The 16,752-nt window shown below is 54.8% G+C and overlaps 2 protein-coding genes across 4 annotated transcripts; both read left to right on the forward strand.

Annotated features, from left to right (window-relative positions):
• The first annotated feature begins 3,502 nt into the window (after positions 1-3,502).
• Positions 3,503-5,224, forward strand: LOC119105343 (SET domain-containing protein SmydA-8). The gene is made up of 2 exons (XM_037228812.1): positions 3,503-3,585; positions 3,647-5,224. Exons 1-2 carry the CDS (start codon positions 3,503-3,505, stop codon positions 5,091-5,093), a joined length of 1,530 nt encoding a protein of 509 aa, XP_037084707.1. The 3' UTR covers positions 5,094-5,224.
• A 982-nt stretch (positions 5,225-6,206) lies between these two features.
• LOC119105807 (phospholipase A2 group XV) lies at positions 6,207-16,554 on the forward strand. Of its 3 annotated transcripts, none has more exons than XM_037229322.1 (8): positions 6,207-6,298; positions 7,281-7,406; positions 7,752-7,894; positions 8,389-8,632; positions 11,345-11,572; positions 12,751-12,922; positions 13,337-13,459; positions 14,054-16,554. In XM_037229322.1, exons 2-8 carry the CDS (start codon positions 7,286-7,288, stop codon positions 14,304-14,306), a joined length of 1,284 nt encoding a protein of 427 aa, XP_037085217.1. In that variant the 5' UTR covers positions 6,207-6,298; positions 7,281-7,285; the 3' UTR covers positions 14,307-16,554. The 3 variants fall into 3 exon arrangements, with proteins under 3 accessions (XP_037085217.1, XP_037085218.1, XP_037085219.1); XM_037229323.1 differs by having other exon boundaries at positions 6,237-6,294; XM_037229324.1 differs by lacking the exon at positions 6,207-6,298 and adding an exon at positions 7,107-7,132.
• Positions 16,555-16,752: the final 198 nt, after the last annotated feature.

The following is a 16,752-nucleotide window of genomic DNA, read 5'->3' on the forward strand; positions in this document are numbered from 1 at the left end:
CCAATAAAGCAGCAGATGTCATAGCTGTATGTTCTGTTATTATGATATATTGACACCAGGCGTGTGACTGTTCGCGATCCCGTCAACAGCGAACATGTGACGTCATGAAGCCGGACGAGTCCCTTCGTTCTGTCCGCGTCGAGCTGGCGAAGGCCGCAGAGGTGGCCGTTGAGTGACGCCTGATCTTATTGCTAGCAGATTCGTATGCAGCGGCAAGAACAGTCCCAAGTCGTGTTTCCAATGGTACCCAGTCTTTACTGCGTCTGTGGTCAAATGAGATTTATTGTATTAGAGTGATAAGCATCACTTCCGACCTCGGTCAACCAGTCAATGTTGAGCCTGGAGACCACATCAAATGTGTGCAGAAATGACTGCGACGCGGGGTCGGGACTGCGGCGTCTCAGGAGCGGCGTGGCCGCTGATCTTGGCGAGCCCGCTGTTGACCCGGGATCTCATTGGCTGTCGATTGCCGCCGGTGTGTAAATCACGTCCATGCCAACAGTTCCGGAGCTCGTAAGAGCGTTCCAGGTCTCCGGGGCCGCGCTTGTCAGATCATTTGTCAGCTGGCCGGCTTGGACGGCGTAGAAGACGCGAGGGAAGGCTCGTGTCTGCGCGGGATGTGCTTTAGGCAGGCTACAACAGCAGCTGATGCCACCGTTGCGATGCCACGTCTACCTGGCGTTTGATTTATCCTCTCATCGGCATCGCAAGAGGCGAGAATCAAACGCCGTAGGCCACCGCGGATCAGGACCAACGAATCCTTCACTCGGAACGTCCACGACCCAAGTCTGCCCTCTGGTGTCCACCAATCCGTTTTATAGCTGATGCCGGGAGCGTTCCTGGGCCCAGGCGTCACACCTGGACACGGGCGGGACGCCACCTGCCACTAGTCAACACACCTGGATGCGTTCTGCGACAGTGCCAGTCGTCACCTTCCCATCACGCATCATCACGCCACCACGTGACCCGAGGCTGATGGCCTGCCCCGTCCTGTACTCGCTGTGACAGTGTCGCCTCGAGCCCCAGGGGTCACGTAGGGTGGGCATGGAACACGCTTGCTCTGGCTTCTGCCTGCAGCGCCGTCTGCCACGAAGTTTTCTAATCTGGAAGGGCCCGGAACAGCGACTGGCGGCGTGAAGGCAGCAGTATTTGTCTGATACTTTTTTGTTGATGATGCTGTTGCTGCAGGTGCTGTCCTACACCCTGACAGTCTTGTACAAACCATCACATCTTTGGTGGTCCGCACCTGCTTGTCATGGACCATGGGCCACCTGCGATTATGACCTCAAACACCAAACATACGCTTATGTCTGCCATGGTCCATGGACACGACGCCCCTTCACTGTGCGGTCCGCCCTGTGTTCGAAGCCTCCCCATGATTTGAAGCTGCAGGCTCGTGTCGTGACACGGTCAATGGGATCGACTTGACCCATCAACCTGCAGACGGTCGTGGGGGAACCAGTACCAGAACGCATTAAGTCTATTCCGTGCAGCTGTGCTGCAAAATGCAACCGCATTGATCGCGCAAACCCAGGGTCGCACTCAGGCACAAATTACGGTGTGGTTAAGCGTGCACGATAAGCCCATTAAGCTCCCAGCCTCCAGAAACCCATTGAAATCAAGAAAAAAAAACGTTCAAACCATTTGATTGTGTTGCCTAAGCTACACTTCTCAACTTCGGGTCTATTTAGTTGAAACACTACAAATAGGCGAATTATGCCATCCGGAGAAAATGATACCAATCGTTGGAGCTCCAACAAGCCACTGTTTGGCATACTTCTTCGTGATTTTAACATTGCGCAGCTATGTCTACATCTGCCTTCATACTTAGTCAACGTCATGTCACGGTCGCCCGAACCAGCAATTCGGTAACAAACTGAAATCATTTGTGCGTCACCTTCAAGCGAAATGCGTCGGAAACGCCGTATCCTCTTTCTTACGTGCCCCATGCGCCGAGGCTTTGGCCCGCATTTCTCACACCTGATCCTGCCTTTTCCACTAAACGTCGCTCATCTCAGCGCCGACAGGTTGAACGCGACGTCCTGCGCACAACTTAAACCCGTGGCTTGCGCCGAGCGTCTGGCGCCCGAGGCCTCCACCCGCCACCCCCGCCCGGCCACGGCCAGTCTCGTGTTTCCTTGTGACGGCGCGTGGAGCTGGTGCCACTTGACGCTCTGGTCTGAACCGGCGTCCGGCGACTAATTTTATCCCGCTGCAGGGGCGGATCCAGCCGTCAAAAACGCGGCCGCCGGGGTCCACGGAAACTGCGCGCATGCGTACGACTTTCAGAACTGGGAATTGATCCAGGTTAACGAGCTTGCTTTCTCGGTGATTCCTCCCGAACAAAACTGCCCCGTCAGCGACACACGGTCCCCGAGCCCTCCGTCTTCGCCGCCCTGGCGTCGCCCCTTGTTGGCGACCGAGGCGCGTGCCATTGTGCCGGGGGCGCCGTCCTGGGCCGGGGTCCGCTGGCGGCGACCCGCACCCGTGCAGGTGGCGCGTGAGTTGCCGCCTCACTGCTGGCGGCGGCCGGGGCCTGGTTGCGTGGCGAGGAGCTTGTCCGCGAAACGGTGAGTAGGTAACAGCTGTCGCCTCGATAGACGTCTCGTTGTTTGTTGGGCCCGCCGGGGGACTGTTCTGATGACGGACCAGCTCGTGAAATTACTAGTGCCCCAAACGTGGTGGGCGCCGCAGAAAACCGTGCCATGAGTGCTTGCAGGGGAGAAACTTAAAGTAACTATTTCAACAAGAGCGTAGTCGACAGGTTTGAAAGTGTCAAGTAATGGGGGGTTAGTAAATCGTGCTTTTTTTCGGTAAGTAAAGGGCTGCGATCGCTGTTACACCACGTAGTTCGATCGGTTAAAAAACATTCGCTCGTAACCGCACATATTAGATGAGTCAACTTTTTTTACTACGGCAAATCTCGTTTAACAAGTTTTTCACGACGGCTCAAAAAATACGTTATAGAAACGCAACTGCTTGGCGCTGGAACCATGGCTTAGAGGGATGAGTACCTTAGCTTTCTGAAAAACTACCATCGGCCCTGTGGGTGTTGCTTGAAAAAGATAACCAAAAATGGCTATCGTGCCCCTTCCCTCAGTCTGTGAACACGCGATTGGTGCTCACCCAAGAGTGAAGCGGGCTCTGACGCGTTGTTCGCCGAAGCTGCCAATCAGACAGGCAGGTACACATCCCATCTGACGCTGGGACCACGAGTGTTTGGCAGTGCACCAGGTACGACACTACGATATTGGTGAAGTTAGTAGTCACCACGTCCGTGTCATCACGTGACCGACCGTGTCTCACGTGCCGTCTGGTTCCAGGCCAGAGCCGCGGCCCGAGGCGCAGCTCCCGACACGGTCCAAAGCGCACCGGCTTGCCTTCAGCCTGACTCTCAGCCCGCAGCGCAGCGGCTGCCGCCCACCCGCGGCCCCTCGCCGCGACCTGACAGTGGCGCCGGCACGGCCGTTGGAGCGCGTCTGCAGCACGCCCTCTGGCGGTGATGTCGTCCACGTGCGCCCGTTGCGGCGGCCCAGCCCAGCTGCGCTGCGCCGCCTGCTCGGTGCCCTACTACTGCACCCGACAGTGCCAGAGGGCTGACTGGCAACACCACCGCGCCGCGTGTCAGGCGCTGACGGTGCGTGAGGCGCCCTGGCGTCGGTCGCTTCACGGTGGCAGCGCGCAACCTCGCTGCCGGCCAGCTGCTGCTGAACGAGGCGCCTCTGGCCTCGGGTCCGCAGCTCGAGGCGGAGCCGCAGTGCCTCAGCTGCGGCCGGCTGCTGGAGGCGCGCGCCGCCGCCTGCGCGCGCTGCCGCTGGCCAATGTGCGGCGAGAGCTGCGCCGCCAGCGCCGCGCACGCCGCCGAGTGCGCTGTGCTGGCGCGCGACGCCGGCGACCGACCGAAAGCCGGATCGAAGCCGTCGGCGCGCTACGACTGCATCCTGCCGCTGCGGCTGCTGCTCCTGCGCGACCAGCCGCGCATCTGGGATAAGCTGACGCGGCTAGAGACGCATGTGGAGCAGCGGCGCGACACTGCGATCTACCGCGACAACCAGTGCCACGTGGTGGACTACCTGCGCCAGCGGTGCGCCGTCGACGCCGACGAGGAGCTGCTGCACAGGCTCTGCGGCGTGCTCGACGTCAATGCCTTTTCGCTGCGGCCGAAGCCTGGCTTCGGACGGCGCCGCGGCCTGTTCGCACGCACCTCGCTGCTAAACCACTCATGCGTCTCCAACACACAGCTGAGCCTGGACGGCGAGGTGATGCAGGTGCGCGCTTCATTGCCGATCCTGAGCGGCAACGAGGTCACGGCCGCCTACATCAGCGCATACGACCCGACCGCACGCCGCCATGACTTCCTCCGGAACGGCAAGTACTTCCAGTGCGGGTGCGAGCGCTGCCGCGACCCCAGCGAGCTGGAGACCCACTTCGGCAGCCACCGCTGCGGCAGCTGCCGCGAGCTGGTGATGTCCACGGACCCGCTGTCGCCGGACGCCGTCTGGCGCTGCTCCGGCTGCGGCCGCGAGCAGCCCGCCTCCGAGGTGCGCCAGCTGAACGCGCGCCTGCAGGCCGAGCGTCAGGGCCTGGCCGAGGGCAGCGTGCAGGATCTCGAAGATTTCATAGGGCGTCACGGCGAGTTCCCACTCCACCCCGGCAACTACCACGTCGTGGCAGTCAAGCAGATGCTCGCGCAGATGTACGGCAACGCGCCCGGTCACCAGCTGGAGCAGCTTTCGAACGGCCGGCTCGTCGCCAAGGAGAAGTTCTGCCGCCAGATGATCGCGCTGACGGTGGTCTTCGAGCCGGGCCTGTCGCGAATGCGCGGCCTCCTCCTGCTGCAGCTGCACCACGCCGTGGTGACGCTCGCGCAGCGCCGGTTCGCGGAGAGCAAGATATCACCTACCCGGCTGCTCGAGAGTCTCGAGGAGGGCGGCCGCTTCGTGGCGGAGGCGATCAGCCTGCTGCGCCACGAGCCCGCGTCGACGCCTGAGGGTGGAGCCATGATGCAGATGGCGCGCGACACGCTGCAGGGCTGCTTCGAGATGGCAGAACTGGTGCGCAGCTCCATCGGAAACTTTACGGCGGCGGGGTGAGGGGAGGACACTGCGGCAATGGCGGCATCAGCAGGACATGCGACGGCCGCTAGGCATAACGGGCAATCAATGCGCTAGCCCCCATCCTGATGCATGGTATCACTGGCGATCGTGATTGGTGCGCACGCACAGCCCTGGCCTGACTACCTCTGGTAACTTTTACGCAGATCACCGGTTCGGCGCATGCTCGTTTAATAAAGTTCTTGATGCGTCGACTAAGCGTATGCCATTGATGGGGATGAAACTACAACATGCGGTGGCATGTATGTCACTGATGGATTGCATGGCGGAGTCTTGGTTCAGAGGTGCGGTTTAACCCGCTCAATAAACGTGTCCTTTTGCTGCGAGGAGTTTTCTGGTTTGCGAGAGTAAGTTATACAGTTTTCTTAGATGTCAGAGGGCTCACAGCACTATCCGTTGCTAAGGTTGATATTGCTGAGGTTGTTTGTCCACATTCCTGGGCCATAGTCCACAGTACTGTAAATAATGGCATTGAATGCAGAACGAATGACGTTCTGATGATTGTTTCTTTGAATTCCTAACAACTGAACCAACCATACGAGGGCATCAATCTCCTTTTTAGGTGTAAACATTTGCCCGGATTTATTTAAGCGTGCTGGATAGATTCATACCTTCACCAATGCAATATCTGAGGTGACTTATTAAACACGCTAAATCACTCTTCCTTTTTTCATAAAATGGCATCAAAATATTTCACGACTATTGTATGCTGAAAATAGATGCTTGAAATAACCGTTTTGGTCTCTAACATCGGTACGGATAAATCCCAGGACCCAATGTCAGTCCGGATTTGCGGGTGACCTAACGTGATCCCATTCATCCTGACGTTACTGCGGTCGAGTCTCGCATTTAGTGCCTTTGTGCTTTTACTGCACAGACAGCAATCCAAGGATATAGGCAAGGTTGATGAAGGCTGTGAAGCTGAAAATGAGAATGACCGAAGAAAAAAAGTTAAGAATCAAAAGGTAGAAAAAGTGTTTTCTCAAATGACCCGGGAAAATGACGGCAGTTGACCTCCTCCCCCTCCCCCCAACAGCTGATCAAGTGTCAACAAAGCCGAACGGCCAAAACAAAGGCCGCGCGTCAACGCGGCAGAAACCGCCCGCTGTAGCTGGGATCTGCTGGAGCGGCAGTGCGTACTTGGCAACGGGAGGGGTGGGTGCTGTGAGCGTGTCTAGCGGTGGGTGAGTACATATGTTTTTCTCTTGTACTTACAGCGGAGAGGGGCTGAGGGTTGAAGTGCCCTATTCAGAGTTAAAAGGTTTGCTGGATAGGTGTCCTATGCATTTGCTTTGCCGACCGTGCAGGTGTCTACACAAAAAGCCGTTCTGCGTGCCGAGGTAGCCTAGCATTATTTTGGCGGGTCAGTTCTTAGCCAGCATGAAGAGGTCCACATGAATCAGAATGTGTCCATTACACGTGTAGTTTGGTCATGAACCATTGACATTTGACATTGACCATGTCAAGAGTCCTGATGCCTGTTGCTTTCACTCAGACGGTGTGTTTTTATTTACCTTCATGGCACATTCTAGATAAGCTTCACATGTATGAAATTGGTGTCTGGAAAAGCAGAATTAACTGTGACTACCTGATTGTACCATTCAAGTATGATGTGTACCTAGATGCAAAAATACCTTTTCTTCTTCTATTTGGTATATTTTTTCTGTACCATTCAAGTATGATGTGTAGCTAGATGCGAAGATGCCTTTTGTTCTTCTATTTGGTATGTTTTGTTCCGATTTTGGGTATTTTAATTGGGCATGCTCATGTTTGAAATGTTAGGTTCATGGATAATATCCCTCAAGAGTAAGATTAGTTATTTTACTGCTACTTGCCCCCTGGAGAACACACCTAAATGTGCCACATGTGACATAAATACCAATTTTATGACATAGCATTAGCATCAGTGCATATAATGATGCATAGAACATAAGAGGCACTAGGTGAAGTTAACACTCACTCAAACCTTTCAGCATGCTGCAACATCAGTGATAAAATATGACCATATCTTGGTTGAAGTAAGGCCAAGAGCACCTATTATCTGCTAGCCTTGTCCTAAAATTACTCCACTGAGCATGTTTTCTTGAAAGAAACCTGAGTGGAATCAATGAATAAATAAAACATCCAGTCTTAATATTGATCTATTTTTTATCACACTGCTTTCAGACAAGATGAAGACACCATATCTCATTCTATGCATATTTTTTCTTTGCTTGTCATTTTCTCTTGCCTTGAAAGATGAGGGTGAAGAAGATGTGAAGGCTGGCTCCACAAGACATCCTGTTATTCTTGGTAAGAATATGAGTGTGTGACCAAAAACTCATTAATTTGCATGTTATATCACTGCTGCCCATGACAGTTAATGCAGTGAAATATGCTCTCCACATGTGTTTCAGTAATTTTATGTTGACTTGTTTTATGTAGCTTTTATGTGATAATGCCTTCTCTATGTATCTGTTCTACTCCCATAGTTTTGTTTGGTATATAACCTGATGGCTGTGATAAGATGGGTAACTGCAGAGAGAACTATCCAACCCTTAGCTTTCTGTGCCTAGCCCTAGTGATATGTTCTGTTCTATGCTGAGCAGCCTTTTTAGGGATTATCAAATCAAACCCTCTGATATCCTATTGTTTCAGTTCCTGGTGATGGAGGCTCAAAGCTTATGGCCAAGCTTAACAAGTCAGCAGGACCCCACTACTGGTGCTATCAACACACCTCATCATACTACCTTCTGTGGCTTAATCTGGATGTGCTTGTCAGCAAGTTTATGGATTGCTTTGTAAGTAAATATTAACATGATATGGCCCTGAAACATTTGTTGGAACTGGGTGCAACTATTACAGGCTATCTGTTAAGATGCAGTATTACTTGTGGTACTAATCAGTGGCTCATGTGACATCTGTTTGGTGTGATGCCATTTTTCTATCATGTGCTGGTATAAGTTTAACCTCAGATAATCTTTCTGCAAATTCCCTGGTGTTATTTACTGGAAATTGCCACCTACATCTTGCAGTCATGTGGCAGCTGTGCCTCCACCAGTGGTTGAAAAATTAGGTGCTGGCCTAGGATCCTCTCAAAAGAACTTCTACCAGATGTATTTCTATATATTGTACATGCATCACTGTATGGACTATGTCCTTCTCTAACCAATGATGGACAGTTCAAATGCCTTCTCCCTTCTGCACCCCCCACCCCCACCGCCACCCCGCTCTGCACAATGCGTATGTCTTCCTTCATGTGCAGTCTCAGCAACGTCACCATTTGCGTGCTCAGATCGACAACATGCGCCTCCACTACAACCATACGGACCGGCGGACGTACAACACCCCAGGCGTGGATATAATGGTACCTGACTTTGGCACGACCAAAGCCATCGAGAACCTCAGCGACTGGAACTACTGGTTCGGCGGCTACACCAAGTACTTCTTCAACCTGGTTGACCTGCTAGTCAAGAATCTGAACTATACGCGGGGCCAGGACCTGTTCGGCGCCCCCTACGACTTCCGGAAGGCTCCGAGTGAGTGGGCGGGGAGAGGTGGACTGGGGGAGGCCCAAAGCCTGAGCATGCTGGGAGTGGCTCGGCACCGATGTCGGTGGGTGGGGCGTTTACAAAGTGTCCCTGTAAATCAGAAATATTTGATCGCACTTTGGTCAATTCAAAAGAGTTCTCAGTAACGCGAATGGAAGCTGGACGCGGTGTAATCTTGCTGCTGTCTCTCAAACATTCGCCCCGCGGCACTTGGGTTACCTCTTCCCTTACCCTCCTTTCTGACCCCTCCCCTCCCGGGCGGCGCTCCTGTGGCATGACGTCAGCACCATGTGACACGTCTGGACCGTGTTGCGCAAATCCTTGCTTATGTAATGGGCCGGGTGGCGCACGAGGCTCGGCCACTTGTCGCCGCCGTGGCTCGGCCGGCGGCGCAGTGTAGCTTCCGGTTCGTAGCAGTGTAGGTTCGTCCGTCTACCGACCATCGCCTCATATGATGTGCCAGCGCGGTTGCATGCGTCGACTCGGAACAGATGAACTGGCGGTCCTGAAGGTCGCGGGGTCTGCCCGTTCTGGTCAGCGGACCAAGCGTCGCTAATGTTTACAACGTGCGCAGGGGGCGTGCGCGCCCCACATTCTCGGGCCCGCGTATGGATGTTGGAGATGGTGTAAACACGCCGTAACGTCATGTGACGGTAATCTTCCCCATGAAGATACGGCACGTTTGGAAAGGCGTCTTCTTTAGGCCGACGACCACTTAATATGCTCCAATGAGCAAGCGCAATGCTGTACCCCAAATAGTAAAATCGGTAAGTACTGATTACAGGATCGCCACCAGAACTGTCTCTCACGAATCCTTGTCTTTGTGTCCTGTGTCAGCATCAAGATGGGGGGCGACCCCGTGCCACTCGACATGCCGTCCAGATGTGTCAGTGTCTAGTGTCCCTGGATGGGTGTCTCAGGGGGAGGGGCACCCGCGGTGACACGCCCCCGGCTCCAGCCAATGGCGCCCTCCCGGCAGTCACGCCACCCTGCCTCGTCTGGGCCGCCAGCGGGATGTCAGCCGCTGTTTGCGACCGATGCGGTGACGTCACGAGTGCTAAATGTGACGGCGGCAGGTTGTTTGTATGGAGACTTGTTGGCCATCGAGAAACACATAGGCGCCGCTTCGGGAAGCCGGCCTTAGAGTACGAAAATATGCTGGATTTGGAATGTGTAGTCCGGAGAAAGTCTGGAGAGAGTGAGGTATGGGTGAGGCGGCGGGGACGCTGAATAGTCTGGAGATAATTAACTACACGTACATTTATCCTGGCTGTTAGTATGACGAATATTGGCACTTCCGGTGCAAACCGTAATGCTCCATCGCGACGATATCTGCTTTCTCAAAAGATCTCGTGCAGTAAATTCTGCGCCGATGTTGCGTTCCTTTGAGATAAGATGTAGACCACAACGTGTTTCTAAATTGCCCCGAAAGTTTTCTCTATTATTGCACCAGCTAGTTGCATACGAGGGTAGGAAGACGTTAGCTGTATTTAATATGTACGGTTGACAGGGCCTAGCGTTAGGAGCGTATAGGCTTCCGCCCCGTTGCCAAACTACTTTCTCTTAACGCCCAAAACCCGAACGGTGCGTGTGATGATCAGAGATGAGTTTAATGTATTTGGATCAAGGCCTCGGGATGTCTTGGGCTCAGTAAGTAACTACGGTTCCACCAGTCGCTATCTGAGATGTTCATGTTTCATGTGATCGGGGGTATCAGATATTCTGACCCGATTGGCGCTGTGCGGACCGAATTGCGCACTGACGTGGTCGCGCGCGTGACGGCAGCTGAGTCATCTCTCGGGTGGCGGCGTCACATTTCGCCGTGTCGTGGCGGTTGTCGCCGCGAGATCTCCCTTCCGGGCGAAACCGCGCCACGGGATAGTGGATACCCATCGGTGCTCCGTGAATCTGTCAGCGGGTGGTAAATCGGGCTGGCCGGCTGCCGTGAGATTGGCTGGCTCTGGCAAACTGAGAAATTGGGGGATGTATAGGCGCCTGCGGGATGTTATTCTTGTTAGGATGAGCTGCTGGTATTGACAGGCCAGCAAACGTGTATATTGATTGAATGCACTCACCCATGGTTGAGCTTAGTGGCCGTTGCTCCAACAGCTGCGTTTCCTGTTATTTTTGGAGTGAACACATTTAGTTGGGCATTCCTGCTTTATGCTCTCGCATGGTTGGCATGGATTGACAAAATGTGTGATGAACACCTGAAGTCCAGATTGTTGGCGTGCACTGCTTAACCCTTACCGGCTAGCTCCTCAACTGTCAAGGCGACTAGCGCAACCCGATCGACTTTTGACCAGGAGCATGGCGAAATTTTTACTAAAGGGGGCAAATTGTTCTTATATTTTGTACAAAAATGAACCAATGTTGCGAATTCTTTCACCGAAATCATTGTGTCAACCGCCTCACACGATCATTTTTCCGCAGTCACCTACACACCCGCTCAAAACTTCACCTCACTCCACTTCACTTCACTTCACTTTACTTCACTTCACTTCACTTCTCTTCACTTCACTTCACTTCACCTCACCTCACCTCACCTCACCTCACCAGCCTCACCTCACCTCACCTCACCTCACCTCACCTCACCTCACCTCACCTCACCTCACCTCACCTCACCTCACCAGCCTCACCTCACCTCACCTCACCTCACCTCACCTCACCTCACCTGGCCTCCGTCTCTCCCACCCGCAGACGAGATGGACGTCTTCTTCTCGAACTTGACGCGGCTGGCGGAGCAGGCGTACTACGCCAACAACAACACGCGCGTGGTGCTGGTGTCGCACAGCTACGGCTGCGTGCTCACCCTGCACTGGCTGCACCGGCGGACGGAAGCCTGGAAGGCCAAGTTCATCGAGCACTTCGTGTCGCTGGCCGGGCCGTACGCCGGCACGGCGCTCTCGTACGAGGTGTACGCCGCAGGTACGCTGGAGAGGGGGGGGGGGGGGGAGCGCGGTCGCGACAAGGAGCTGTGCTGTGAGCGCGAGGAAGCTCGAGTCTAGGGGAGTTCAGGTCTAGGCCATCACGCGTCACGTCAAGGGAATGCTCTCTTATGACGTTTTATGGCCTATGACCGGCGGAGCATTGTGGACGCTCCATTTTGGTTTTTTGAATCGTGCCATGTGTCCAACCGTGTCGTATTTACTTAAAACGGTATATGCGTGGTGAATTGCCTAAAGTGCCCGAAAGAGTCATTGTGCGTTCGAAACTGTGCGTCACGTTTTTTCTGGCAATGTGTGCAATGGTAGAGCCCTACGCAATCCAGACATTTGTGCTTCTTCGGTGCTCCTGTGTCATCTTGAAGTTGCACATGCCAGACCGTAAATGCAGCTTGTATTTACGAAAGGCACCTCGGTCACCGGTGTGTCCTCAAGCTCCACTCGTCGCAACACGAAATGCGTGAAAAAAAACAGAACGGGCTCAGGGGTCTTCCCAAGCATCGATATTTTTTTTATTTTTTTGTCCGCGACCTCACTGGACCATTTGTGTAAAGGATCACGTCGTGTCGCTACGTGGAAGACGCCGCTTATCATTTTTACTATGTTCGCAACGCGGGAACGACCGCCTACGAAGCGTGTTGACGTTGGCGATAGCCAAGGCTGACGATCCACGAGATAACCCCAGAGCTGTTATCTGCTCCGCGCGACGCAGCGGGCGGTTACGGGCAGATCTCGGTGGACCCTGCCTTGGGACCCGCGCGGGGAGTCCCCCGGTACATGTGAACAGCAGGGGAGCGGGTGGGGTAGGGTTTATTTCTGTGTAAGTGGACCCTGCCGTCGGACCCGCGCGCGGAGTCATCTGATAGACGTGAACAGCAGGGGTCAGGGACTCGCCTACGTGGTGTTATGGTCGACGAACCGACATCCGGTTTGTTGGAAGGAGATCCGGTGCTCGCCGCCCGTGGTGCTCGCGGCGCGTTCCAAGCGTGTCTGGGTGGGACGGGTCTGTCCATCGGCTCTGTCCACCGGGAGAGGGATGACCCGACCCACTGTCTCACACCCGCCGTTTCCAGCCCGTGTTTGGAACGCGACTGGACTGGGCGAGAGGGAGGCTGGTTGGCGCGCTGAGCCGTGGGTGAGTGACCCGCGGCGTGCCCCCAGGCTACAACCTGGACGTGTGGGAGCTGGACGGCAAGCGTCTGCGCTCAGAGCAGCGCACCAGCCCCAGTCTGGCCTTCCTCTCGCCCAACCCGCTCGCCTGGGCCAAGGACAGGGTGTTCCTCACCACGCCCGCCGCCAACTATACTGTCGATAACGTGCAGCAGTTCTTCAGGTGGGTGATACCATGAGCAGCGTGGAAGTATTCTTCAGGTGGGGGCCTCTCGGCGTGCGGGTTCCAAGTTCACGTGACGGTGGTGATGACAGATTTGTTGGAGTTGGTAAGCTTATGTTTGATGTGGTTGGGTGTGACAGGCTTGTTCTCTCCACCTCCGAGCTATGAAGCTGATAGTACCGAATGTATTGGGTAGTCTTATAAGTATTGTATTTATAAGTATTGTATTGTGTAAGGAACATCGATGTCGTCACTAACCGAACGGTTTCTCGATCGTTCTAAATTTTGCCTTGTGTTTGGACGCCTGCTTTGGGCAAATGGTGCTGCTCCCACCACCACTGGGGTTTGAGTGAGGTATCCTTTGTGTTTCGTTTGTCGGGGCAGTCGCATCTGACGTGACATCATGTCCCGCAGAGACATCAACTTCACGGACGGCTGGGAGATGCGCAAGGACACGATGAACCTGCTGGACATTTCCAAGCCTCCAGGCGTCAGCATGTACTGCGTGTACGGGAACGGGACGGCCACGACTGAAACGTAGGTCGTTTGCGATGAGTTTGTTCTAGCCGTCTGTCTAAGCTGTGAGTGAACAGTTGACAGCGGACGTGAAAGTCACGTGTGTTCCAAGGCGCCGAGATGTTCTTGTCTTGGTGATTAACATTGCTGGCATTCTGGTTGCGTCTTACTCTGTGTGGGTGGCCTATGAGGCCGTGTGGAAATAGGGAGCCATGTTTATGTGCGGGTTCTGAGTGTGGTGCTTGCCATTAACGTGTGCTGCTGATCGATGTCAGACTGGACCGTTCCCTGTTGTTGCCAGTCCCGTTAAGATGTTATGCATCTCACGTTACTCTCACCCGTTTGCCTTTCTGTGCCAATCCGTTCCGAACGTTGTCCTCACCCCTCAGGACCCTATCCACCCTTCTCCCTTCAGAGTGAATGACCGAGGCGTTGAACATCTGCGTCTTGGCCACAAAACTCACGACTGATTTGTGGCGCATGGTTGTCTCACGATCTTGAACCGTCCTCCAGCCCCGCCCAGACTTTGTACTTCCACGCTGCGTGCGCCGCTTCGTCACCAGCCCCGTAATGCCGCGCGTCGGCCCGCGGTTAACGCTCGCCGTCCGGCGGCAGGGTGGTGTACAAGGACTTAAAGAGCTTCCCGGACACCCCCGACCACGTGGTGCGCGGCGCCGGCGACGGCACGGTAAACCTGCACAGCCTGCGCTGGTGCGAGAGCTGGCGCGGCCGCCAGCCGCAGCCGCTCGTCAGCCGCCTCTACCCGCACGCCGACCACATGGGCCTCGTCACCAACTACACGATAGCGGAGGACCTCGTGAAGTACGTGGCGGAGATCAACGTCGGCAGGGAGGCCAACCGGCTCTGACGAGACGCGGAGGGGCTGGCGGACGAGTGGAGTGCCCGGGGGACCGGTGGAGTCGGGTGGAGGGGGTGTCGGACGGGCTGGCATCAGGTCAGTGCCGGTGTGAGGTGGGTGTAGACTGCTCCAAGCGGACTGGGGCAGCTGGTCCGAAAGTGGTAAAGCCGTCAGTCAGGCTAGGCTGCTGAGCACGAAGTGAGATGTCCGGTTAGGCGGTTAGGGACTGTGTGAGGCGGCAGGGTATGTTGTATACAAACTGGCTCGGTCACGACTCCAGCACGAAAGGTGTGAACGCGAGGAGCAGAGGCGTCTGGCCGGGTTGGGTCTGCGACGGCACCCGCCATGGAGAGGGGTCACCGAACCTGCTGTTGCGGGCTCTGTCCGTCAGAGGTGAGCTTTTGGGGAAGACGGCGGAGGGGGTGTCGCCGCGGTCACGTGGGATTGGTGCGAGGGACCGAACTGCCTCTGCTCGAGTCCACCCGGGCCCCCCAGCTGGCGCGAGATTGATCCTGGTCGCGAATAACTCACCACGTGTTCGAACTCGGAGGGGCTTTGAGACTAAGCCAAGGGAAGGACTTCTCATTCACTGGTATCCATGCACAAGGAAGGTTTGGTCGGTCCTGGACGGGGCCAAAATGCTGGGCTGTTCGAAGGCATTGACACGGCCCCTGCGTTTCGCGTCGTTCTACCTGAGAGCGGCGGGCTTAGTCTGGTGTTCGTGCAGCCTTTTTAGTGCACTGCTAGCTAGGATACGATGCGTTTGGGAATGCACCTACTTTGTACGTAGCGTAATAATGTGTGCAACAAGGAATAATACTGTGTGCAACAGGGCTACGTGCAGTCCCATGGTCAGTGTTGGTGGTGTATTGGTGGAGAGGGCTGATATATAATGCATGCGTCACATCACCGGTCCCATATATGTTTCATTTGTACACGGGTTTTCGTTGGGTCTGCGAGAAGAATAGTGCAGTTCATATTTGGCACTTCGCTGCTCATTATTTTATCCAATGACAGTCTTATACCAGTCGTTTAGGTTGCGCTTGCCTTTTTGCATGGGCTAAACGCATCTGGGTGCCATAACATCACAGTTGGCATCTATCACATCTGCCAAAACAGGGAACGCAGTCGTCGCTGTTGCTGCGTAGTTGGGTTACCTGTTGTTTCATCTCTTCAAGACCCTCCCAGCTGGCGTACCTCGGTTTTGCTGGATCCATGTGTTAGTTGGTGCCTTTTACGTCGCTGTAAATATGACCCAAATCAAACTAGCATTGCTTACCCATGCAGCTTCTATTTAAGTTTGTAACTTAGTTCCCAGGAAAGAACATATCAGGTCTAGATTCTCTGCAAGCCTTGGACAGGAGGAGAGCGGGTTCCTCGCGAGTCATGCTTGAGAACTGATGGGCTTTTTAATCTAAGTGGACTCGCGGAATCCAACGTCAACTCTGACAGAACGGTGCATGCTCTGTCAGTGCATATGTCAACTCATTAACTTTTGAATTACTACAGTCCATTAGCATCCCCTGACATGTGTTATGTTCATCAATGTATCTGCAAGCGTGTTTTTATCTGAGTGGCCATCGAGCCCGGTCCTCCTAGCGTTCGAGCAGCGACGGGAGAGGAGGATGCCAGTGAGATTGTCACGTGCAGCCTCCTGGAGGAATGGCTCTGAAAACATCGATGACTTGTCGCTGAAGCACGCGTATCTAAATGTCCGATCAGCGGCGGCTTTTGCATGTGTCTTGCCAATCTCGCTACCACAGACTGCCGAGCGTGAATGACTGGATCGAATCGTCGGCCTTCGGGCTGACAGCTCGCTGCCGTCGCACCATATGCTAACGGGTCGTGTCAAACGAGGCATTGTAAGCGCTGTCGGTCCACTCGACAATCAGTGCTGTCGCCTGGTGGACGGGGAGTTTGTCCGATGTGTGGAAGCCCGCCACATGGCTGCCGTGCGAACGCGTGCACCCCAAGATTGCGTGGTTCTCGCGGTGGGGCGAGCGGCTTGACTCTGGGCAACACTAGCGCCGCCTAGCGAGTCGCCGGGCGTCTGCTTGTCAGCTGACTGCGCGCTGTTGCGGCCGCGCAGGCTGCCGCGTGCTCCACTGGAAAGACATCGGCCCTGCCTGTCCGCTGTCAGCTCGTGCGTGACAGAGCGGATAGGTGTGGCCAGCCTGTACTCGTGAAGTGTGCAGTGTCCAATGCTCGAGGTCTTGGTGTCTTTCAAGCGCATGTGAATACAGCGGTGACATGCGGGTTTCCTTCGTTCCGAGAAATGGCCGAAGGCAGGCAGGTGGAGAATACTCGGATTAGGTCATGGGTTGTGAATGCCGTAGTCAACACGACGTCTGATGACAGCAGCAGGTCTGAGTGGCCATTAGCGTAAAGACGGTGGCTGACGGAACTGAATCATCACTGCATTTCATAAGTGAGTTTCGCTCGCTAGTGGACAGGG

The sequence above is a fragment of the Pollicipes pollicipes genome, unplaced genomic scaffold, assembly GCF_011947565.3.
Source record: "Pollicipes pollicipes isolate AB1234 unplaced genomic scaffold, Ppol_2.1 Scaffold_6138;HRSCAF=7277_pilon_pilon_pilon, whole genome shotgun sequence".
In the NCBI taxonomy this organism is placed as follows: domain Eukaryota; kingdom Metazoa; phylum Arthropoda; class Thecostraca; order Pollicipedomorpha; family Pollicipedidae; genus Pollicipes; species Pollicipes pollicipes.